The 26,337-nt window shown below is 35.4% G+C and overlaps 1 protein-coding gene across 1 annotated transcript in view; it reads left to right on the forward strand.

Moving 5' to 3' along the window:
• The window catches only part of LOC107915577 (cytochrome P450 83B1), a 27,208-nt gene extending 1,510 nt beyond the window's left edge, over positions 1–25,698 (forward strand). The window contains exons 2-3 of the mRNA XM_041102008.1: positions 24,329–24,910; positions 24,991–25,698. Of these exons, the coding sequence (XP_040957942.1) occupies positions 24,329–24,910; positions 24,991–25,602 (1,194 nt within the window). The 3' untranslated portion in view covers positions 25,603–25,698. The remainder of the gene's footprint in view (positions 1–24,328; positions 24,911–24,990) is intronic.
• Positions 25,699–26,337: the final 639 nt, after the last annotated feature.

Here is a 26,337-nt window from a genome sequence, read left to right on the forward strand (position 1 = left end):
AATTTGTGATAAAAGTGTCTAACCCCTTGGTAGATATGTGCTAGTAGACCAAGTGTGTAGAAATTTTCCTTTGATAATTAGGGTCATTATTTTCCGGCCAACCTGATGTTGTTGCCGTTTAATGAATTTGATGTAATCCTTGATGGATTGGTTGACTTTTCATAGTGTTGTAGTAAACTGTAGGAGAAAAGTTATAAGTTGAAATGTGAAGATGGAAATGTTCTTCGGGTTGGGCTAGATGAATCGAATAATTTGCTTGTTATAGTAATAGCCTTTGACTGTTGAGAAATATTTGAGAAAAGGATATGAGTCTTACCTAGCTTTTGTATTGAATACTCGAGTGCCTGAGTTGAAGATTGAATCGTACAGTGGTTTGTGAGTTTATAGATGTATTTTCGGAAGAATTACCCGGATTACCTCCAGTGAGGAAAGTTGAGTTTGGAATCGAGTTGGTCCCCGGTACGGTACCCATCTCGATTGCTCCGTATAGGATGGCTCCTACGGAGTTAAAGAGTTGAAATTCAACTACAAGAGCTAACTGACAATGGCTTTGCGAGACTGAGCTTTTTTTCTGTGGGGTGCTTCGATACTCTTTGTGAAAAAGAAAGATGGGTCGATGAGGTTGTATCGACTATAGACAGCTCATAAGGTACAGTGAAGAATAAGTATCCTTTGCCAAGGATCGATGACCTATTTGATCAATTAAAGGGAGCCACTGTTTTCCAAGATTGACCTGAGGTCAAGATACTACCAGTTATGGGTGAAAGAGCAAGATGTACCAAAGACTGCGTTTCGGACAAGATACGGGCATTATGAGTTTTTTGTCATGCCTTTTGGTTTGATTAATGCTCCGGTGAGATTTATGGGTTTGCTGAACCACATTTTTCGATCGTACTTGAATAAGTTCATGGTGGTCTTTATCGACGACATACTGATTTACTAGCGTGATGAGAATGAACACGCAAAGCATTTGAGAATTGTGTTACAGATATTGAGAGACAAGAAATTGTACGCCAAGTTCAGTAAGAATGAATTCTGGCTTAAGGAGGTCAGATTTCTTGGACACATTGTGTCGGGTGACGGATTAGAGTTAACCCAAGCAAAATCTCGTCTATTGTTGAATGGAAACCACCAAAGAGTGTGATAGAGGTCAGAAGCTTTTTGGGCTTGGCCGGATACTATAGGCGGTTTGTAATAGATTCTTTATGATAGCTACCCGATGACAAGACTGTTGCAAAAAGATGTCAAGTTTAATGGACAGAAAAATGCCAACAGAGTTTAGAACAATTAAAGGCTTTGTTGACCGATGCCCCAGTATTAGTGTAACTGGAGTCGGGTAAACAATTTGTGATATACAGTGACGCCTCCTTGAATGGTTTAGGGTGCGTACTTATGCAAGAAGGTAAGTTATAGCTTACGCTTCGAGACAACTAAAGCCACATGGGAAAAATTACCCAACACATGAGTTAGAGTTGGCTGCCATCGTGTTCGCACTGAAATTTGAGATACCACTTGTATGGAGAAAAATGCCGAGTATTCCGATCACAAGAGTCTTAAGTATTTGATGACTCAAAAGAAGTTGAATCTGTGGCGACAAAGGTGGCTAAAGCTGATAAAGGATTACGAGTTGGTGATTGACTATCACCTAGGCAAGGCGAACGTGGTTGCCGATGCCATGAGCAGAAAATTGTTTTTGCGTTGAGAGAAATGGATGCCCAACTGGCTTTATTAGATGATGGTTCGGTCCTAGCAGAGTTGAGAGCTAGACCGACATTTCTACAAGATCCGTAAGGCTCAGAAAGATGATAAGGAGTTGCAAGCTAAGAAGACTCAATGTGAGATGGAAAATGAATCTGAGTTTCATATTGGAGTTTAGAGTGTTCATGTTGTTTTCTGAAATTTTATGGAAGAAAATTAATCATGGTTGTGAAATAAATAACTTTTGTGAAGGGACTTCTCATGAAACCCTAATAGCACCATTTGGTAAAGTTAGTAAAATAGATAGTAATGTTGTGAAATATTTGGAATTTGGGGTTATCATAAGAGTAATAAATGGTCAGTTAGGCTTGGCTAACAAGGAAATTCGATAAAAATTAATTTTTGAGATTAGGGGTAAAATGGTCATTTTGTGAAAGTCTAAGGGCAAAATGATCATTTGCCCAATTATGAATTGTTGAGTACCTAGATAACAAAATGATTAAATGTGTGAATTTTCATCATTATATATCAAGAATTACAAAATTTGGGCTTCGACCGGGGAAAAGCAAAACTAGGGACGAAGCCAAAATAGTCGCCATATTTTGAATACCGAGGAAGTTGTATGTTAATAATACAACTATATCTTTATGATGTGTAATTGAGATGATATCACCTAAATTGTGTTGATTTTGAATATGAGAATACATGTTGAGATATTTACGTAGTAAAGACTTTCGTTGAACATTTGGAATAAGCTTGGATATTTGTACTGTGATAATGGGTGATATATGTGCTAGTGTAAGACATATCTGGGACATGCATCAGCCACAGCATGAGAGCCAGTGTAAGACATGTCTGGGACATGTATCGACCTCGAATATTTAAGCCAGTGTAAGACATGTCTAGGACATGCATCGGCATTGAGACGAGGGCTAGTGTAAGACATGTTTGGGACATGCATCGCCTCGCGATATACAATCTAGTGTAAAACCTGTCTAGGACATGGCTTTCAGCTTGAGGTGATAGATGGGATCCAGTGTAAGGCCTGTCTGGGACATGACATTGGTCTCGCTATATGAAAGCATGTGTAAGACCATGTCTGGGACATGGCGTCGGTATCTTAACCCATGTTAGGGCTATTGAGTATCCGGTAGTATTCCAAATGTTCAATAAAGGTTTATGATTTATATCGAAATGAGAAAAGTTATGATCATGTGATGATTGGTATAGATACCTAATTAAAATGTATGAGATATGGGCTCAATGTATGCAATATGAGTTGTATTGATGGTGATAAGTAAGTTGTACTTACATTTATTTATGGTAATCATGAATAAACTATGAAAGGTTATGAACAGAGTGCTTTATGATAAGTAGTTATTGTTTATTATCATGCAACTTACTAAGCTTTATGCTTACCCCCGTTTCTTTCCATTTTCTTATAGTGTCGCCTAATTAGCTCGTGACCAATGGACGTTAGATACATCAATCACACTATCAATCAAAGCACTTGGTATAATTAGATCTTTTATTTTGATTATAGCATGTACAGGAATCTGACTTTTGAGTTTTGTGTCATTGTTAATTGGCTAATATGTTGGCTTACTTTAGCATTTGATTCATTTTGTATAAGGTCATGGAAATGGCTAATATTGAAAGTCATAATGTATGGTAGTAAACACACGAACAGAGACAAGGTCGTGTGTCTCAGCCGTGTGGAGGACACGGCCTCTAGCCACGGGTGTGTGCATTGGCCGTGTGCCTTAAATTGGGTGCTGATGTCATAAACATAATGTCAAGGTTTTAGACACGGGCTAAGACACGGGCGTGTCATGGCCGTGTGAAGGACACGGGCTATAGACACAGGTGTGTGTCAAGCAGTGTGAAAACCCCTATAGTTTCAAATTTAGAATTTAATTCACACGAGAATGGGACACAGGCGTGTCCCTAGATGCTTAGGTCATGTGTGTCACACGGGTCATTAGCATGGCCATGTTATAATAACACAGAGGCGTGTTGCCCTTCCACACGGGCATGTGCCCTGTTTCAAGATTTATGTTTATTTAACCGGTTTAAGGACCCGAGTTGGTTCCAAGTGGTTTTCTAATGGATGTTTGGGTTCTGTAAGCCATGTTAAAGAAGTTTAGATATAATTAAAAATGTTTTAAATTTTGAGGAAGTCTTGGTGACTTGGAACATTGGTAAACATGTGTTTAAGTGTGGTAATGCCTCGTATTTCGTCTCGACGTAGGGCTCGAGTGTGAGGTGTTAAATTTAGTGGTATTAGAGCTATGGTTTAGTCGATTCTAAGATTAACCTAGCATGAGTACGAGTCTAGCTATACATGCCATAACTGTATATTGATAGTGTGACGACTTCTGACAAGATAAATTGTGTTTTTATTTATATAGTAAATGGATCTTGACGTAACTACGACGGATGACGTGGAGAGTAATGTGCCAGCTCCCACTGAAGGGACCACGCCAGTAGATGGTTAGCCCATGACGATGAGTCAAGGTGGAGGAGCTAAGGAAAGCTTACCTCCACATGATGGGACGCGTGGTATTCGGAGTTCATTCGTCCGAATCTGAATACTCCACCTCCCCTACCTCCCCAAATTCCTCAAACCGTTCACATAGCTCCTCAAGGAGCAGAGGTAGCTACGAGAGAGAAACCTCCAATAGACAGAATTTGTAAACATGGGCCGAAGAATTTCAGGCAAATATTGATGATGACCTCAATAGGGCCGAGTTTTAGTTGGAAAATACCATCAGGGTATTCGATGAATTATCGTGCACGCCGGGGGCGTGTATAAAGTGTGTAGTGTCATTCTTATGAGATTTGGCTTATTAATGGTGGAATACTCTCGTGTCAGTCGTACCGAGAGAGCGGATAACGTGGGAATTCTTTCAGGAAGAGTTCTAAATGAAGTATATTAGCCAGAGGTTTATAGACCAAAAAAGGAAAGAGTTTTTAGAGTTAAAGTAAGGCTGTAGGATGGTAACTGAATACGAGCGTGAGTTTGTGAGACTCAGCAAGTATGCGTTAGAGTGCATATCTACAGAAGCCATTATGTAGAGGTTTAAAAATAGTTTAAATGAATACATCTGTTTATTAGTTGGCATCTTGAGATAAGCGAATTTGTGGTGCTCATGGAGAGGCATGTAAGGCCGAGGAATTGGCCAAAGAGAAAAGAAAAGCTGACATCGAGTCCTGAGACTTAAGGAAAAGATAGATGGGGAAATCACAGCAGACCTCATCTAATCGAGAGAGTTTCCTACCCAATCCAATGTGTCAGTGGGGTTCTCGAACAAGAGCAAGAACAGGCAGCACACGGCATCTAAAGCTCAAACCACTTCTATTGCTAGTGTTGGTAGTGCTCAGGCAAAGGGCTAGAATGTTCACAATGTGGTAGGTGTCATTTCAGTGAGTGCTGAGGGAATGAAAGGGGCTGCTTCAAATGTGAATCACTAGACCACTTCATCTGAAACTATCTCGAATTAGAAGATAAAGAAAAAGCAAGATATGAGGGCAAATAGTGCTCTTTCAAGGGAAGACCACATAAGAAAGTGAGGGCTAGCAGTAGAGGTACACCAAGAGATGCTGCAGTGAGGTCCGAGGGCAGAGCGCCTGCAAGGGCCTATACAATACGTACCCGTAAAGAGGCAGAGTCTCCCAATGTGATCACGAGTACCTTTTTTTCCATGATATACCTGTTGCTTTAATTTATCCGGGGTCTACCCACTCTTATATTTGTATAGAATTGATACCTCGTATGAACATGTTGGTAGAGTCTACCAAATTTGTGATAAAAGTGTCAAACCCTCTAGGGACAAGTGTTAGCTGACCAAGTATGTAGAAATTGTCCTTTGACAATTAGAGGTCACTGTTTTCCAGCTAACTTGATGTTATTGTTGTTTAATAAATTTGATGTAATCTTTGGGATGGATTGGTTGACTTCTCATAGTTTTGTAGTGGACTGTGGAAGAAAAGTTATTGAGTTGAAGTGTGAAAGCGGGGATGTTTTTCGGGTTGAATCAAATAGAACGAAGAACTTGCCTGTGGTGATATCATCCATGTTGGCAGTGAGATATTTGAGAAAAAGGGTATGAGGCTTATCTCGCTTTTGTACTGAATACTCAAGTGTCTGAGTCGAAAATTGAATCGATACAGTGATTTGTGAGTTATAGATATGTTTCCGGAGGAATTACCCGGATTACTTCACATGAGAGAAGTTGAATTTAGAATTGAGTTAGTCCCCGGTACGGCACCCATCTCAATTTCTCTGTATAGAATGGCTCCTACGGAGTTGAATGAGTTGAAGGTTCAACTACAAGAATTGACTGATAAGGGTTTTGTGAGACCGAGTTTTTCTCCATAGGTGCTCCGGTACTTTTTGTCAAGAAGAAAGACGGATCGATGAGGTTATGTATAGACTATAGACAGCTCAACAAGGTGACTGTGAAGAGCAAGTACCCCTTGCCAAGGATTGATGATTTGTTCGATCAGTTGAAGGGAGCTACCGTGTTTTCTAAAGTCGACTTAAGTTTGGCTACTACCAACTGAGGTGTTAAGGAGCAAGATGTACCGAAAACAGCATTTAGGACAAGGTATGGGCACTATGGGTTTCTTATTATGCCCTTCGGTTTAACAAATGCCCCTGCAGTGTTTATGGATTTGATGAACTGCATTTTCCGGCTGTATTTGGATAAGTTCGTAGTAGTCTTTATTGACGACATACTGATTTACTCACGTGATGAGAGTGAGCACGCAGAGCATCTGAGAATGGTTTTACAAAGCTTGAAAGATAAGCAGTTATATGCCAAGTTCAGTAAGAGTGAATTTTGGCTTAAAGAGGTTAGATTCCCAGTACACATCGTGTGGGATCAGAGTTGACCCAAGTAAGATCTTGGCTATTGTTGAGTGGAAATCGTCGAAGAATGTGTCAGAGATTCGAAGCTTTTTGGGTTGGCTGGATACTATAGGAGATTTGTGAATGGGTTCTCAATAATAGCTACTCCGATGACAAGGTTTTTGCAAAAGGATGTCAAGTTTGAATGGACAGAGAAATGCCAACAGAGTTTCAAGAAACTAAAGGCTTTGTTGACTGAAGCCCTAGTTTTAGTACAACCAGAATCGGGGAAAGAATTTGTGGTATATAGCGACGCCTCCTTAAATGGATTAGGGTGCGTGCTCATGCGAGAAGGAAAAGTGATAGCATATGACTTGAGACAGCTAAAGTCACACAAGAAGAATTACCCGGCGCACGATTTGGAGTTGGCCGCCATCGTGTTAGTGTTGAAAATTTGGAGACACCATTTGTATGGCGAGAGATGCCGATTGTTCACCGACCATGAGAGTCTAAAGTAATTGATGACTCAGAAGGAGCTGAATTTACAGCAACGAAGGTGGTTGGAGTTGATAAAGTATTACGAGTTGGTGATTGACTACCACCCGGAAAGGTAAATGTAGTCGCCGACGCTCTGAGTAGAAAGTCATTGTTCACATTGAGGGCTATGAATACTCAATTAACTGTGATTGATGATGGTTCAATTCTAGCCAAGTTGAGAGCTAGACCTACGTTCCTTCAAGAGATTTGTGAGGCTCAGAAAGGTGATAAGGACTTGCAAACTAAGGTGGCTCAGTGTGAGGTGGGTGATGAACCAAATATTCAGATTAATACCGAAGGCTGCTTGATGTTCCAAGGTAGGGTTTGTGTACCCAAAGATAATGAGCTTAAGCAGAATTTACGAGAGGCACATAATGGTTGCTTGTCTATCCATTCGGGTAGTGTGAAAATGTATGACTTGAAGAAGTTGTACTGGTGGTTGGGGATAAAAAGAAACATTTCTGGTTTGTTTCTAAGTGTCTAGTTTGTTAAAAAGTGAAGGCCAAACACCAAGTACATTTGGGATTACTGCAACCTGTGATGGTTCTCGAGTGGAAATGGGACCGGGTAACCATGGATTTTATATCAGGATTGCCTTTAAGCCAAGGAAAAAGGATTTCGTTTGGTCATTGTTGATAGGCTTACAAAGTCAGCACATTTTTATACCGGTACGTACCGACTACTCCATTGAGAAATTGGCTAATTTGTATGTTTCAGAGGTCGTAAGACTTCACGGAGTGCCCTTGTCGATTATCTCGAATAGGGATCCGAGGTTACCTTGAGGTTTTGGAAGAAGTTGCAAGAACTTTAGGGAAAACGTTAAATTTTAGCACAGCTTTCCACCCGCAAACTGACGGTCAGTCGGAGAGAGTAATCCAAGTCCTTGAAGACATGTTACGATGTTGTGTTCTCGAGTTTCAAGGCAGTTGGAAAAAGTATTTACTACTGGTTGAATTCGCCTACAACAATAGTTATAGTCAAGTCTGAAAATGGTGCCTTATTGAGGCTTTGTATGGGCGTAGGTGTCGAACACCCTTGTATTGGACCGAGCTGAGAGAGAATCGAATTCACGGGGTCGATTTGGTCAGAGAGACCGAAGAGAAGGTTAAGGTGATTCGTGACTGCTTAAGAGCCACTTTGGATAGACATAAATCTTATGCTGATTTAAAACGAAAGGAAATCGAGTTTCTAGTTGGTGATAAGGTGTTTTTGAAAGTATCCCGTGGAAAAAGGTCCTCAGATTCGGTATAAAAGGCAAGCTGAGCCCGCGGTTTATTGGACCTTATGAGGTGATCGAGAGAATGGACAGGTCGCATACCGATTAGCCTTGCTTTATGAGATAGAGAAAATTCATGATGTGTGCCATGTATCGATTTAGCACTGCTACCACTCTGACCCCTCACACGTGATTTCACCGGAAGAAATTGAAATAAGCCCGATATGACCTATAGTGAAGAACTGATTAAAATTTTGGATTGAGAGGTCAAGAAATTGAGGAATAAAAGTGTAGCACTCTTGAAAGTTTTGTGGCTTAGACACGGAGTCGAGGAAGCCACGTGGGAACCCAAAGAGACTATGAGAGATCAATACCAGAACTTATTCACGGTAAGATTTTCGGGACGAAAATCCCTAAGGGGGAGAATTGTAACAGCTCGATTTTTAGGTATAGGCAGAACAGTGGTTATGAAACCACTATTTTAATGCCATAGAAATTATTTTAATATTATTTTATGTGTGATGACATGATTATAAAGGTGCATGAAAAATTTGGTGAATTAATTTAGCATTTGAGAGCTTATCGCGAAAAAGGACTAAATCATATAAAGTGAAAAAGTCCTATTTTGATACTAAGGATGTCAAATAGCTAGAAAACCAAATTAGGGGTCTTGAAAGGGAAAATAGACCCTAAAAGAGTGCTTGGCCGGCCATGGGGAGAAGAATGGTCAAAAAGTCAAATTAAGTGGGTTTTGGAAGCTTATTGACTAAAATAGAAATAAAATAAAAGAAAATGATATCATCCCTTTTCACCATTTCTTCTCCACCAAAAATTCAGCCTCTGTTGGGGTTTGAAAGCTTGAAATTTTCAGCAACTTGTAACCTTCTCAAGTAAGTGATTTGACGGTCTTTCTTGATGATTTTTGTATTTTTTGAACCCTTATTGCATAAGCTTTCAAATGAGGGGACTATTTTGTAAGATGGTTGAAAGTCGAGGGTTTTTACCATGAGAGTGTTCATGTTGTTTTCTAAAATTTTATGGAAGAAAATGAATCATGGTTGTGAAATAAGCAACTTTGTGAAGGACTTCTCATGAAAACCCTAATAGGACCATTTTGTAAGTTTGTAAAATAGATAATAATGTTGTAATATTAGGAATTTGGGGTTGTATACGAGTAATTTGGGTTGGCCAATTATGAATTTTTGAATACCTAGATTAACAAAATGATTAAATGTGTGAATTTTCATCAATATAGATCAACAATTACAAAATTTGGGCCTAGACTAGGGAAAACTAAAGCTAGTGGACTAAGCCGAAATAGTCACCATATTTTGAAATACCGAGGTAAGTTGTATGTTAATAATATAACTATATCTTTATGATGTGTAATTGAGTTGATATGGCCTAATTGTCTTGATTTTGAATATGAGAATACATGTTGAGAAATTTACGTAGTAAAGACTTTCGTTTGAACATTTAAAATAAGCTTGGATATTGTACCGTGATAATCGGTGATTGTCTGCCAGTGTAAGACATGTCTGGACATGCATTAGCCACAGCATGTGTAACACCCCGAACCCGAGACCGTCACCGGAGTCGAACACGAGGTGTAACAGACTTTAACCACTTATAAACAATTTCCCAGACACTGCCAATCTGCATACTAGTCGCTTTAAAAATCATATCTCGAGTTCAGAAACTCAGAATCCAGTTCCGTAAATTTTCCCTGAAACTAGACTCATATTCCCATCTACATATTGTTTTCTAGAATTTTTGGTTGGGCCAATTAGTACAGTTTATTAGTCAAAGTCTCCCATGTTACAGGGATCGACTACACTGACCTTTGCGCATTACGACTTGGATATCTCCCTGTACAGGGCTTCAATACTGATGTAGTTTGTTTCTATAGAAACTAGACTCAGAATCTTTTGAACACGCTAAGCCCCTCACATACTACGAGATTGAACCGCCAATACATATTTTACTTCAAATCATAGTCCAATTCACTGAACATATATATCTATAACCTCAAGCAGAAAATCTTCGCATTGCTAACACAATAGGATCAATTATTCCAAAACATTATCAACCTATACATGCCAAAGATCGAGTTCAAATATTTAACAAAATACCAAAAGAAGTCGATAGTGTGGAGGGCGGTGTTGATGATCCCCAGCTCGTAACGCGTCTCCAAAAAAAATCTATAAAACGAATGAACGAAAGCAAAAAAGTAAGCTTTTAAGCTTAGTAAGTCTACAGCATATCTAAATACATATAAAAGAATCATATAATTCTTTAGTAAATATTGAAATTACAATCATCAAATATGATTACTAATCAAACACTACTTATGAGTCATTTTGTTTAAGTCTAAAAGGAGTATATTTATCTAATACACATAAACGGACAATGTATAACATTATATGCATATAATCAAGTTACTAGATATCCTTAACAGCATATACTGATTTCTAGAGTACTTATTGTTCGCACTTCATCGAATCCATTTAAATACAACTATTCAACTACATATATCAAAAGCCAAATTTTATGCTTATCATCCATAAATGCCGAATGCACATATGCACCTAACCCATCTATGCCGAATGCATAGATACATACACTTATTCACCTATGCCGAATGCATACACATAAATATATCACACGAATGCAACATATATATACATACATCAAGTTAGACCAAATATATTAATATAATGCTCATCAAGTTAATATACTAAAATCATGTATGAACATTATGTATACATCGATTTCATATAATCAAAATCATAGAGGTATCAATTGTATATTACACATGCTTAAACGGATCACCGGCATTAGCCTGCTAGGTTTTAAAACCTGATTCAATACACCGGCTCTTAGCCGCAGACTATAGTCCGAAATTGTCACCGGCATTAAGCCTGCTAGACTTATAGTCTGAATGTGTCACCGGCATTAAGCCTGCAGACTTATAGTCTGAATGTTCACCGGCATTAAGCCTGCTAGACTATAGTCTGAATTATGTCACTAACGATAAACCGAATGATACTGAGCTTTAACAAAAGAATCTCAATTCATAGGAGTTGTATATCATATGGTAATAGAATTCACATAAAATTCAGCTCAATAATTATAAACTATCCTTAACCACATCGGTATAAAAGTTCAGTCATCAATCAACTCATATCTAAATTATACATCCGAATATATATATGTATATAATAATAACTTAACACAATGAAGCATACTATTAATATCGTACTTTCGAACACTTAGATATCCAAGCTAATATTTCATCTCTTCAACCCCGTCAAGACCTTTACAAGAACATACAACCTAATCGAATCTCCTTTTTCATATATAAGTTTCATACTTAAATTTATCACAAGAACATATAATGCATAGTTGCATAGTCGAACCCCTTATAAACTTGTATAAATGGCATACCTAAGTTCAATACGAGAACATATAGAGTAGATTTGCATAATATATATAATTCACTCATACTTTTATTATTTCAACTATCATATTTTAATTATAATTCATCCAAAAACAGCTCATATACTTATTTATATACTGATTTATGACATTAAATAGCTAATAGACTTACCTCGGATATCAGCAAACACGATCGACTATTCGATTATCTTCGACTTCCCCCGATCCAAATTCGTTTTCTTCGTTCCTTGATCTAAACATAGTCAAATTTAACCTTTTTATTCATCAAAACATTCATTTGAGTCCAACAATACATAAATGGGAAAATTACCATTTGCCCCTAACATTTTGCACTTTTGCAATTTAGTCCTTTTTGCACAAAACACAAAATACACAAAATTTGCCCATAACACACAAGGGCTGAATATTCATGGTTCTCATACAAGTCCACACATTGCATTTATTTCACATTTTAGTCCCTCAAAAATTTATTTTCACAATTTAGCCCTAAATACTCAAATTCATCAAAAATACCAATACAAACATGTTAATCTAAGACATATCTTCCATTATTCATCATCAAACATCCCAAAACACAAATATTCATCATGCATATCAAATTCATCAATTCACAAATTAAGACATGGTTTGAAGTATCAAAGCAACGATCTCAAAACGAAAAATATCAAAAACAAAAAAACAACCTAATGAAATCCTAAGATGCCGAATGCTAAGCTTGAAAACAAAGTTCTTTCTTTTTTCGGTATACAAAAATGAAGAAAAAAAAAAACTTATTTTTATGTTTAATATAATAATATATATTATACTATTACTATTATAACTTTTATATTTAATATATAAAAAGTATATATTAACTATCATTGCCGTCCACTATCTTTAAAATGGGCTAATTGCCTTTAAGAACCTCATATTTAAAAGCCACCATCAAATAAGCACTTTACACTTAATATCAAACTTCACATTTTATGCAATTTGATACTTTTGTCAATTAAACACATAAACAACAAAATTAATTCACGAAACTTTCACACATTTAAATTCACACATCATAAACACACAAAATAATATTAAAATATTTTTCAGACTCGGATTTGTGGTCCCGAAACACTATGTCCATTTAGAGTCAAAATCGGGCTGTTACAACTCTCCCCCTTTAGGGATTTCGTCCCCGAAAATCTTACCGGTGAATAGGTTTGGATAACGCTCCTTCATTGTATCCTCTGACTCCCAAGTTGCTTCTTCAACTCCGTGTTTATGCCACAATACTTTAACTAACGGAATTTTCTTATTTCGTAATTCCTTGATCTCACGAGCCAGAATGCTAATCGGTTCTTCTTCATATGGCATATCAGGGTTAATTTCAATCTCCATCGGACAAATCACATGTGAAGGATCAGATCGGTATCTACGGAGCATCGAAACATGAAATACATTGTGAATCTTTTCTAACTCAGGTGGTAACATCAATCTATAAGCAACCGGTCCGACACGTTCTATAATCTCATACAGTCCAATGATTCTTGGACTCAATTTGCCTTTACGACCAAATCTGAGTACTTTCTTCCACGGTGAGACTTTCAAAACACTTTATCGCCGATCTGAAATTCTATATCTTTTCTTCTCAAATCCGCATAAGATTTCTGACGATCTGATGCGGATTTCAGGCTGTCCCGAATCACTTTCACTTTCTGTTCGGTCTCTTTAATCAAATCAACCCCGTGTATCCTATTTTCACTGAGCTCGGTCCAATACAGTGGTGTACGACATTTACGACCGTACAAAGCTTCATAAGGTGCCATTTTAATACTAGATTGAAAGCTGTTATTATAAGTAAATTCAATCAAAGGTAAATATCGTTCCCACGTACCTTCAAACTCGAGAATGCAACATCTCAACATGTCCTCAAGTATCTGTATAATTCGCTCCGATTGACCATCTGTTTGCGGATGGAAAGCTGTGCTAAAATGTAGTTTCGTACCTAAAGCATCTTGTAATTTCTTCCAAAACCGCGATGTAAATCTCGGGTCTCTGTCCGAAATAATAGAAATAGGCACTCCGTGCAATTTTACAATCTGAGAAATGTACAATTCAGCAAGTTTATCAAGCGAATAATCAATACGAACCGAAATAAAGTGAGCCGATTTTGTCAATCTATCAACAACAACCCAAATTGCATCTTTCTTGCTGGGTGTTAACGGTAAACCGGATACAAAATCCATCGTAACTCTGTCCCATTTCCATTCAGGTATCATGATCGGCTGCAGCAATCCAGAAGGTACCTGATGCTCGGCTTTTACTTGCTGACATATTAAACATTTCGAAACAAAGTCAGAAATTTCTCGTTTCATTCCATGCCACCAATAGTGTTGTTTCAGATCATTATACATTTTCGTGCTACCCGGATGAACAGAAAATCGACTATTATGGGCTTCATTCAAAATCATCTGAATTAACTCTGGATTTTTCGGAACACATAATCGGTTTCTGAATCTCAAACAATCCTCAGTATCAACTAGAAACTCTGAATCAACATTTAAGTCACACTGAGTTCGTTTTGCAATTAAATCATCATCGGCTTTTTGAGCTTCACAAATATGTTGAACAAATAACGGTTTTGCTTTCAACTCAGCTACTATCGCACCATCATCAGACATAACCATATGTGCATTCATTGCACGCAAAGCAAACAGTGATTTTCGACTTAGGGCATCAGCAACAACATTAGCCTTTCCCGGATGATAGTCAATCACGAGCTCGTAATCTTTCAACAATTCTAACCATCGACGCTGTCTCAAATTCAGATCTTTCTGAGTCATCAAATATTTCAAGCTTTTATGATCGGAATAAACATGACATCTTTCGCCAAACAGATAGTGACGCCATATTTTTAACGCAAATACAATAGCGGCCAATTCCAGATCATGCGTCGGATAGTTCTTTTCATGCGGCTTTAACTGTCTCGAGGCATAGGCTACAACTTTGCCTTCCTGCATCAATACACAGCCCAAACCATTTAAAGATGCATCACTATAGATAACAAACTCTTTACCCGATTCGGGTTGAACTAGGACTGGAGCTTTGGTTAAAAGAGCTTTCAACTGATCGAAACTTTTCTGGCACTTTTCTGACCACTCAAACTTAACGTCTTTTTGTAGTAGCCTTGTCATCGGGGTCGCAATCATAGAGAACCCTTTCACAAAACGTCTATAATAGCTAGCGAGCCCCAGAAAGCTTCGAAATTCCGAAACATTCCTCGGAGGTTTCCAATCAAGTATAGCTGAAATTTTACTCGGATCAACCCAAATACCCGATGCTGATACAACATGGCCCAGAAAACTGACTTCACGTAACCAGAACTCACATTTACTAAACTTTGCATACAACTGCTTATCTCGCAAAGTTTGTAACACAAGTCTCAGATGTTCAGCATGCTCATTTTCGTCTCGAGAGTAGATCAAAATGTCATCAATAAATACTACCACAAACCGATCCAGATACTTCCTAAAGATCCGATTCATCAAATCCATGAAAATAGCAGGTGCATTAGTAAGTCCGAAAGGCATAACAAGAAACTCATAATGTCCGTACCTCGTTCGGAAAGCAGTCTTTGGCACATCAGAGTCTTTAACTCGCAACTGGTAGTAGCCTGATCTCAGATCTATCTTTGAAAACACAGTAGCCCCTTTCAACTGATCGAACAAATCATCAATCCGTGGTAACGGATACTTATTCTTTATAGTCACTTTATTGAGTTGCCGGTAATCAATGCACATTCTCATCGTTCCGTCTTTTTTTCTCACAAATAGAACTGGTGCACCCCAAGGAGAGAAACTCGGTCGTGCAAAACCTTTATCAGTCAGCTCTTGCAACTGTACTTTCAATTCTTTTAATTCGGTCGGTGCCATACGGTACGGAGCTATCGATATGGGAGTCGTCCCTGGTACTAACTCAATACCAAACTCTACCTCTCGAATAGGTGGCAAACCCGGTAATTCTTCGGGAAACACGTCTGAATACTCACACACTACTGGTACAGATTCAATCTTCTTTTCGGTCACTTTACTATCAAGAATAAATGCAAGGTAAGCTTCACAACCCCTTCTCACATACTTCTGAGCCGACATCGAGGATATTATTGCTGATAAACCATTCAGATCATTAGATTTGATCCGAATAATCTCATCATTCTGACACCGTAGATCAATAGTTTTCCGTTTGCAGTTTACAATAGCATCATGCAGAGTTAACCAATCCATACCCAGAATTATATCGAACTCGTCGAATGGTAACAACATCAAATCAGCTGGAAAACATAAATCTCGAATCATCAACGGACAATTCTTGCACACTTTGTCAACCAAAACACACCGGCCCAGGGGGTTCGATACTTTAATTACAAACTCAGTAGACTCAACAGGCAAAGTCTTACTGAATACTAAAGTCTCACACACATAAGAATGAGCCGAACCAGGATCAATCAATGCAATAACATTAGTATCATAAAGAGTGAAAGTACCAGTAATAACATCTGGAGAAGAAGCCTCCTCTCGAGCACGGATGGCATAAGCTCTGGCAGGTGCACGGGCCTCAGATCGAATTGTTGTGTCCCTGGTTCCTCTCTGACTACCACTTACATTACTCAATTGTCTCGGCGGTCTACCTCGGACTGGCACATTACTCGGTCTGGTATCCTGCACAGTATTTTGCTCAGCTACCATCGGACACTCTCGAATGAAATGATCTTTTGAACCACACTTGAAGCAAGACCGATCATGGAATCTGCAATCCCCAGGATGCCATTTCCCACAATGCTTGCACTCTGATCTATTTTGTCGAACACTACCAACGCTAGCAACTGAAGTAGCTCGTGAACTCACAGGGGGTCGATCTCGATCATACTTAGGAAACCCTGCAGTAGCTTTAGATTGGCTATGATCCGCTCTGAATTTCCTTGAGGTCGACTGAAATGATTTACTGAATGATCTTTTACGAGAATCTCGAGTTTCATAGTCAGCTTTCCTCTTCTCTTTCCCGAGCTCCTCAGCTTTACAAGCTCGTTCAACAAGTACTACGAACTCTTTTATCTCAAGTATACCAACTAACAGTTTAATATCTTCATTCAGCCCATCTTCAAATCTTCTACACATGATAGCTTCAGTTGAAACACACTCTCGAGCATATCTACTAAGTCTCACAAATTTCCGTTCATATTCTGTCACTGTCATACGACCCTGTTTCAGTTCAAGAAATTCCTTACGTTTCTGATCAATAAATCTCTGGCTGATGTATTTCTTACGAAACTCAGTCTGAAAGAATTCCCAGGTCACTCGCTCTTTCGGAACCACCGATACTAGTGTATTCCACCAGTGATATGCAGTGTCCCGTAGCAAGGATATGGCACATTTCAAGCACTCATCAGGGGTGCAAGACAACTCATCAAACACTCGAATAGTATTATCAAGCCAGAATTCAGCTCGCTCAGCATCATCATCATCAGTAGCTCTGAACTCTTCGGCCCCGTGTTTTCGAATTTTGTCAACCGGAGGCTTAAGTAATCTCATCGGATCACTTACTTGGGGTATAACAGGAATCGAAGATGAATTAGTCGGGGGTGGAGGTTGTTGTGTAACCGGATTAGTTCGGACATAATGAGTAAACCAGTCATTCATCATTTGGTAGAAGGCTTGTTTAGCCTCTCCCTCCTGGTTACTCGAGATTGGTCGAGAATCTACTGGCTCTGTCCCTTGCGCGGGAGCAGGCGCTATACTCTCAACATCATCAGCTACGGCTCGTTCGGGATCCATTACTATACGAAAACACATTTTTAGACGTCAGCAGTCATCACACTATCTCGATATAAAAATATGGCATGTATAGCTAGACTCATACACGCTACGCTAGTTCCGAGAATCGACTAAACCGTAGCTCTGATACCAATAAAATGTAACACCCCTAACCCGTCTCCGTCGCCGAATCAGGGTTACGAGGCATTACGAAACCAAGCTCACATAAACATAACTTTAATATCTAATTCCAAATGCAAGTCCAATTCATAAACATATATAATCAAATTCAAGCATGGAAGTTAAACTCTTTTCGCATTGCTATTTACACAATAGGATTCAAAATTATCCAAAACATTATCAAGCCTATACATGCCATAAGATCGAGTTCAAATATTTAACAAAATACCAAAAGAAGTCGATAGTGTGATGGGCGGTGCTGATGATCCCCGAGCTCGTAACGCGTCTCCAAAAAAAATCTATAAAAACGAATGAACGAAAGCAAACAAAGTAAGCTTTTATAGCTTAGTAAGTCTACAGCATATCTATAATACATATAAAAAAATCATATAATTCTTTAAGTAAATTTATTGAAATTACAATCATCAAATATGATTACTAATCAAACACTACTTTATTGAGTCATTTTGTTTAAGTCTAAAAGGATGTATATTTATCTAATACACATAAACGGACAAATGTATATACATTATATGCATATAATCAAGTTACTAGTATAATCCTTAACAGCATATACTGATTTCTAGAGTACTTATTGTTCGCACTTCATCGAATCCATTTAAATACAACTATTCAACTACATATATCAAAAGCCAAATTTTTATGCTTATCATCCATAAATGCCGAATGCACATATGCACCTATACCCATCTATGCCGAATGCATAGATACATACACTTATTTTCACCTATGCCGAATGCATACACATAAATATATCCACCTATGCCGAATGCAACATATATATATATATATACATATCTATCAATTGCTTAGACCAAATATATGTATATATATATGCTCATCAAGTTAATATGACTAAAATCATGTGATTGAACATTTATGTATACATCGATTTCATATAATCAAAATCATAGAGGTATCAATTGTATATTATCACATGCTTTAAACGGATTCACCGGCATTTAGCCTGCTAGGTTTTAAAACCTGATTCAATACACCGGCTCTTAGCCTGCTAGACTTATAGTCCGAAATGTGTCACCGGCATTAAGCCTGCTAGACTTATAGTCTGAAATGTGTCACCGGCATTAAGCCTGCTAGACTTATAGTCTGAAATGTGTCACCGGCATTAAGCCTGCTAGACTTATAGTCTGAATTATGTCACTAACGATAAACCGAATGATACTGAGCTTTAACAAAAGAATCTCAATTCATAGGAGTTGTATATCATAATGGTATATAGAATTCACATAAAAATTCAGCTCAATAATTTATAAACTATATCCTTAACCCACATCGGTATAAAAAGTTCAGTCATCAAATTCAACTTAATATCTAAATTATACATCCGAATATATATATGTATATATATAACTTAACACAATGAAGCATACTATTAATATCGTACTTTCGAACACATTAAGATAATCTAAGCTAATAATTTCATCTCTTCAACCCCGTTCAAGAACCTTTACAAGAACATACATACCTAATCGAATCTCCCTTTTTCATATATAAGTTTCATACTTAAATTTATCACAAGAACATATACATGCATAGTTGCATAGTCGAACCCCTTATAAACTTGTATAAATGGCATACCTAAGTTCAATACGAGAACATATAGATGTAGATTTGCATAATATATATATATAATTCACTCATACTTTTAATTATTTCAACTATCATATTTTTAATTATAATTCATCCAAAAACAGCTCATATACTTATTTATATACTGATTTTATGACATTAAATAGCTAATAGACTTACCTCGGATATCAGCAAACACGATCGACTATTCGATTATCTTCGACTTCCCCCGATCCAAATTCGTTTTCTTCGTTCCTTGATCTAAACATAGTCAAATTTAACCTTTTTATTCATCAAAACATTCATTTGAGTCCAACAATACATAAATGGGAAAATTACCATTTTGCCCCTAACATTTTGCACTTTTTGCAATTTAGTCCTTTTTGCACAAAACACAAAATACACAAAATTTGCCCATAACACACAAGGGCCGAATATTCATGGTTCTCATACAAGTCCACACATTGCATTTATTTCACATTTTAGTCCCTCAAAAATTTATTTTCACAATTTAGCCCTAAATACTCAAATTCATCAAAAATACCAATACAAAACATGTTAATCTAAGACATATCTTCCATTATTCATCATCAAACATCCCAAAACACAAATATTCATCAATGGCATAATTCAAAATATTCATCAATTCACAAAATTAAGACATGGGTTTTGAAGTATTCAAAGCAACGATCTCAAAAACGTAAAAATTATCAAAAACTAAAATCAAACTAACCTTGAATTGAAATCCCTAAGATGGCCGAATGCTAAAGCTTGAAGAACAAAGTTTCTTTCTTTTTGTTTCGGTGATACAAACAATGAAGAAAGAAAAAAAACTTATTTCTTTTATGTTTTAATGATATAATAATATAATATTATACTATTACTATTATAACTTTTATATTTAATATATAAAAAGTATATATTAACTATCATTGCCGTCCACTATCTTTTAAAATGGGCTAATTGCCCTTTAAGAACCTCATATTTAAAAGCCACCATCAAATAAGCACTTTACACCTTAATAATCAAACTTCACATTTTATGCAATTTGATACTTTTGTCAATTAAACACATAAACAACAAAATTAATTCACGAAACTTTCACACATTTAAATTCACACATCATAAACACACAAAATAATATTAAAATATTTTTCAGACTCGGATTTGTGGTCCCGAAACCACTATGTCCATTTAGAGTCAAAATCGGGCTGTTACAATTGAAGCGCAGATCCGGAGCAATCTTCACTCACGATTGTCTTCACATCGGAATAGAAAAGTTCCAACTACACAGACATGAAAAGAAAAGAAAACTAAAAACTGAATAAAATTGTCACTGTCTAAAACTGCATACAATTCCAGTGACCCTAAGGTTGCTTATATAGGCAACGAGCTACTTGGTGACCATTCAACCTTAGATACATTTAGATACCAATTAATGCAATATTTTGATAATTTCTAGGGTCCGAATATGGAAATATCCCAAGAGTGCCGTTCAAGGATTCAGCTCCATTTTGGCCTGCCATCGTCGCATCATCGTGACGTGGGAAGACTCCTCATCATAATGTTGACACTGTCAATTTCTTCTTAAGATCATCGCGTCGTCATGATAAGAGGAAACTCCTCGTCACGATGTCGAGTGCTTTCTCGGCCTTGGCAGCTTCGTTGTTCTATTGGGCTCCCTTGTCTCGTGTCCCGATCATCATCCATTGTATTCTTGGACCTGAATTGACATCCTACACACTTAAATAGCCCAATAGTCACTCACGAGGCTCGAGTCGGCTTTACGAGTCATCGAAACGGTAGAAAATGCATAAAAACGCTTATTTTATTAATATTTAGTTACTAACCTCCTAATATTGAAAATATAATAATTAATATTAAAATACCAAGAAAGTAAACTCATTAAGTGCAGAAATGACCTAAAACAACAACTACATTTGATGTCAGGTCAAGTTCAAATGTATACATAAAATTTTGATTTTGATTCAATTGTATACTTCTAAAGAAATAATACATCAATTTATTTTTTATATTTGATAAATGTAATTTATTGCATATGCAATAATGGTAATTTATCAATAATTGTATTAGTAATTTATGAAAAATAAATCAAATTAGAATTTCGTAAATGAAATTATACAAAAAATTAAAATTTATGTATACCATTACACATTTGACCAAATTTCATATATTTATCCCAAAATATTAAAGTCATGGTAACCAATTCAATGGTGTAAAGGACTTAAAACCAAAATTGCAGGAAAAGTCTACCAAACTAATAAATATGCACAAAAGGTCTATTAGTGTAATTCCAATTTTCTTATATCTACTCTCAAATTAGAACCTGGCAACTCATTCCCTTTCATTTATAAAAGAAAAATTGCAATGAAGAAAAGATGGGCCAAAAGCAATCAATCTCAATAATTGAACTATGAGCAGCCTTAAAAGTCACCTTGTGTTTTTTAATTTTTTAATTTTATTTTTACAAAATGGTCTAACTTGTTTTAAAATGCTAACTAGTTAAGAAAATAAAGAAAATAATTTAATGTATGTATTCATTTTATATAAAAATACAAATTTGTGTGTATATAGAATACATAAAAACTTAACATATTTTTGAAATATAAATAATTTTAACATAATTATATTTTACTTTTCATAATGTATTACTTATTAAAATATAAATATCTATACTATTAATAAAACCCATAGCTAAGTTGCTGTCAAGAGTCACCAGGCACTAACTCGATTAGGAAAAAAAATGTAAAAATGACATTACGTATTTAAAATAAGTTATATTATTTTAAGGTACTTTAATCTTTTTAATTTAAAAAATAATAAAATATATACATATTATGGGATTTGAACCCATGCCAAGTACATTAAAAAAACTTCAAAATTTTCACTCAATTAAAATTTTATTTTAATTTATTTATACATTTTAATTTTATTATGCACATTTTAACTGTATATCTATACTATTAATTAAACTTGTGACTAAGTTGATGCCACGGGTTAATCGGGAAATTACTTTAATGTTCCCTCACATATAAAATAATTTATATTATTTGGGGGCACTTTAAGTGTTTTTTTTTTGTTTAACAAAAAACTAATAAAAATAAAGATATACATATGGTGAGATTGGAACTCACATCAGTTGGATTGGTGAAATGCTAAATTTACCACTCAATCAAAACATCATTTTGATATATTTTATACATTTTTACTTTGATATGTAGTTAATTGAATTGGTGTCACAAATAAACTTAACACTAACTCATGATTGATGACAACACTATGATAAACAATTATAGTACATTTAGTATTGTTAATTTGATGTATTTACGTGTTTAAATTTTGTTCACTCATAATTTAATCTAAGTCTTTTTTTTTTAATATTGTGCATATTTCATGTGTTATTATGATTAGTTAGTTTCAAACTATATGTTTTATTATTTATTATATGTTATTTTTAAATACATATCTATATTGTATGTGTCATAATTTTCCCTTTATATAAATACAATTAATAATATTATTTTATTTTAATGTGTGAAATCCTCCATCTTTTATTTTTTTAATTATATAATTATGCGAGGTAATACTTGACACGAAAAATTTATAGAAATTTTCCTTTAACTAAAGTTTTACCCCATTAAATTCTTTTGGTAAAGGTTTAATGAGACAACTTATTGTGAGAGGTTGTATACTCTATTTCTTTCATTAGATTTTTTCCCCACGGAGATATTTTCTTTGATGGATGTTCATAGAGGAGTTTTGTAAATATTTCATAAGTGAATATTCTTCCAACTCTTATAACCCCAGTAATTATATAAATGACCTTTCAACTCCTAAAACTCTCATTATTTCATGTGTCCATTTCAAACAAAATAAAAAACTTATTTGCCTAAGAGTGTGTTTGATAAATTGAAAATTGAAGTGTTGAAAACTTACGTACGGAATTTTGAATTCAATTTTAGAAGCACTGAATTTATATTATAAAATTCTTTAATACATTAGTCAAAATTAAGTACTGAATATAATTATTTTGTTTGATAATATATAGTAAATTTTCATTTTTGAAAATTCATTATTTCATTATTTTAATCTTCTTAATATGGTATTATTTATTTTATTTTGAATAGCTTTGGATAAAAGTTAAAGATAATTTTAATATTTTAATATTTAATAAAATGAGGAAATAATTTGTTTCAAAAATAAAAATTTTGAAAAATAGAATCAAATTAATATTTCCAGCATTAAGTGTAATTATCTACTTACTTATCCTATTCAATACTTTTTTTGATTGAATCTTTTTTAAGTAAAAAGTTAATATAATTATCAAACACAACTAAAAAATAAATAAACACACATTTGCCTTAAAAATAAATCCCTACTTTGTTAGTGTTATACCTACACCACAAACCCCAATATTTGCCCATTGTGAAACCCAACACTTATTCTCTAGCGAAGTCGGCTCTTCAACGAACCACACATATCCAACTTGCTAAGTTGTGAACCTTAATCCGACAAACCTCATGTACTGCACACCTTCGCCAATCATATGTGAGGTACACATGAGAAAGCTTAGTCATTACTTACCAACTGTCCTAAGACGTCATATCCTAAGACGTTACATCACCACCACTACTAGAGGATTAAATTAGATCACCATGTCAATAGTTCCCAGGCATTTAGATAGTCCTATTCCCCACTATAAAAGAGCCCATGCAATAGCTCATAGGACTCATGAACACCTCCTATATCATTTTTATAACACCCCAAACTCAGTCTAGACATTATGGCCGAATCCGGGAGTGTTGCGAAGAAGAGTTTTGAAATTGTTTTTATTTCGACAAAAACCTTATAAAGTTACTTGTTATAAAATGTCCAAATTTTACAAAACATATTAATTTACTTGTTTATTATCGAAACTTTCATGAGTTTATTCATTCACCAAAACATAATTTGCAGCGAAAATCTTAAAAGTCATTATATTTAAGAATTCGCAAATCTAGATTGGCTAATTGTTCTCAAATAGCACCTGCTCCGGTAGAAATTTTGCGACTTCGAAATGTATCGAAACCTTGGGTAGTAAAAAAAGTGGGATACTGTATTTCCATTCGAGAAGACGAAGTTGCTCGCCTGGTTGAGAAAATATGTCGATTATCCGTTGATTCTAAGCCTGTCAACTTGAGTGAGGCAATGGTGTGCTTTTCCTATTCAATAATTTCAAGAGTGGGCTTCGGAAAGAGGTACGATGAAGAAGGAGCTGAAGGAAGTAGGTTAAATGGGCTGCTTAAAGAAAGTCAAGCCATGTTTACAAGCTTTAGTTTTTCTGACTATTTTCCTTTCATGGGCTGGGTCGATAGATTCACTGGGTTTCACGCTCGTCTTGAAAATCTCTTCAAAGAACTTGATACCTTCTATCAGCAACTCATTGATGAACATCTTAATCCGAATAGGCTAAAACCAGAGCAAGAGGACATACTCGATGTGTTATTACAGACATGGAAGGATCGTGATTTTCTATTTGATCTTACCTTAGATCATATAAAAGCTATTATTATGGTTATTTCATCTTCATCCGAAACGTTTATTATTAGCTTCACGCTTTATTTATGTATAACTTCGATTTTTTAACTTTGCAGGATGTGCTTTTTGCTGGAACAGAGACAACAGCGGTTACCGTGATTTGGGTCATGAGCTTCTTGATGAAAAATCCAGGGTGTTTGAAGAAAGCTCAAGAGGAAGTAAGGGATTTGATTGGGAAAAAAGGATTTCTAAATGAAGATGATGTTCAAGCTTTAACTTACCTAAAGGCTGTGGTAAAAGAAACATTCAGATTGCAACCAGCAGTTCCATTGTTGCTACCACGAGAAACACTTCGAAAATGCTGCATAGGTGGGTACCAAGTACCTGCCAATACCTTGGTGTATGTGAATGCATGGGCAATAGGAAGAGACCCTGAAGCTTGGAGAAACCCTGAAGAATTTTGTCCTGAAAGGTTCATTGGCAGCTCTATTGACTACAAGGGGCTAAACTTTGAGCTCATACCGTTTGGTGCGGGTAGAAGGGTTTGCCCTGGAATGAATATGGCAGTTGCAGCAGTGGAGCTTGCTCTTGCTAATCTTCTTTACAAGTTTGATTGGGAAATGCCGACCAAAATGAACAAGGCAAACTTAAACTTTGATGCCACGCCTGGTATAGTTATACACAAAAAAGATGCTCTTATCCTTTTGGCTAGGAAGATTAATGATTAATCAATGTATGCTTATAGTAACTTATTTGATGCTCTTATCATTTAGTTGTATATATTAAATATTATATATTATTTTAAAAAAATTCATTTTCATAAATATTATTTAGTAATATATTCTACCGTAAAAATACTATATACCATACAGTATTAAAAGTTTATCATTGTATAAATATTGTTTAAATTTTTAAAAATTGTATAAATAATGTCTTATAAATTCTATATAAATTTTTTTAAAAAATTAGATAATATGTTTCTAAACTATTATTACTTATTTAAAAAATAAAAATAAAAAAGTAAAATTGTATACTAATTATAAGCTTTAACAGTATTTCAATGAAAAATAAAGGTTTGCATATTTTCAAATTGATTATAAGTAAATTTTTATATTTATTATAATTTTTGTAATGAGTTGAAACTAGAATCAGAATTTCTTATAATTAAAAAAGTACATTACCATAATTTATAATGAAATCAAAGTTCAAATTTTTAGAAATTTAATTTGTGAAACAAATTTTGAAAAATAAAAATAAAACCTACTATGAGCTTCATTAAAGTATAGGTGCTTTTTAGAATTTGTAAAAATTAAAAATTTATATATCTAATTATCTTAAATTTAAATTAAATAATACGTATTTTATGATAATTTTAAATTTAATGAAATAATAAAAAGTAAAATTTTAAACCAAATTTAAATTAAATTATAATGATAATGATATTTTTTTTTAAACTTAATGAT

This window comes from Gossypium hirsutum, chromosome D10 (genome assembly GCF_007990345.1).
Source record: "Gossypium hirsutum isolate 1008001.06 chromosome D10, Gossypium_hirsutum_v2.1, whole genome shotgun sequence".
Taxonomy (NCBI): Eukaryota; Viridiplantae; Streptophyta; class Magnoliopsida; order Malvales; family Malvaceae; genus Gossypium; species Gossypium hirsutum.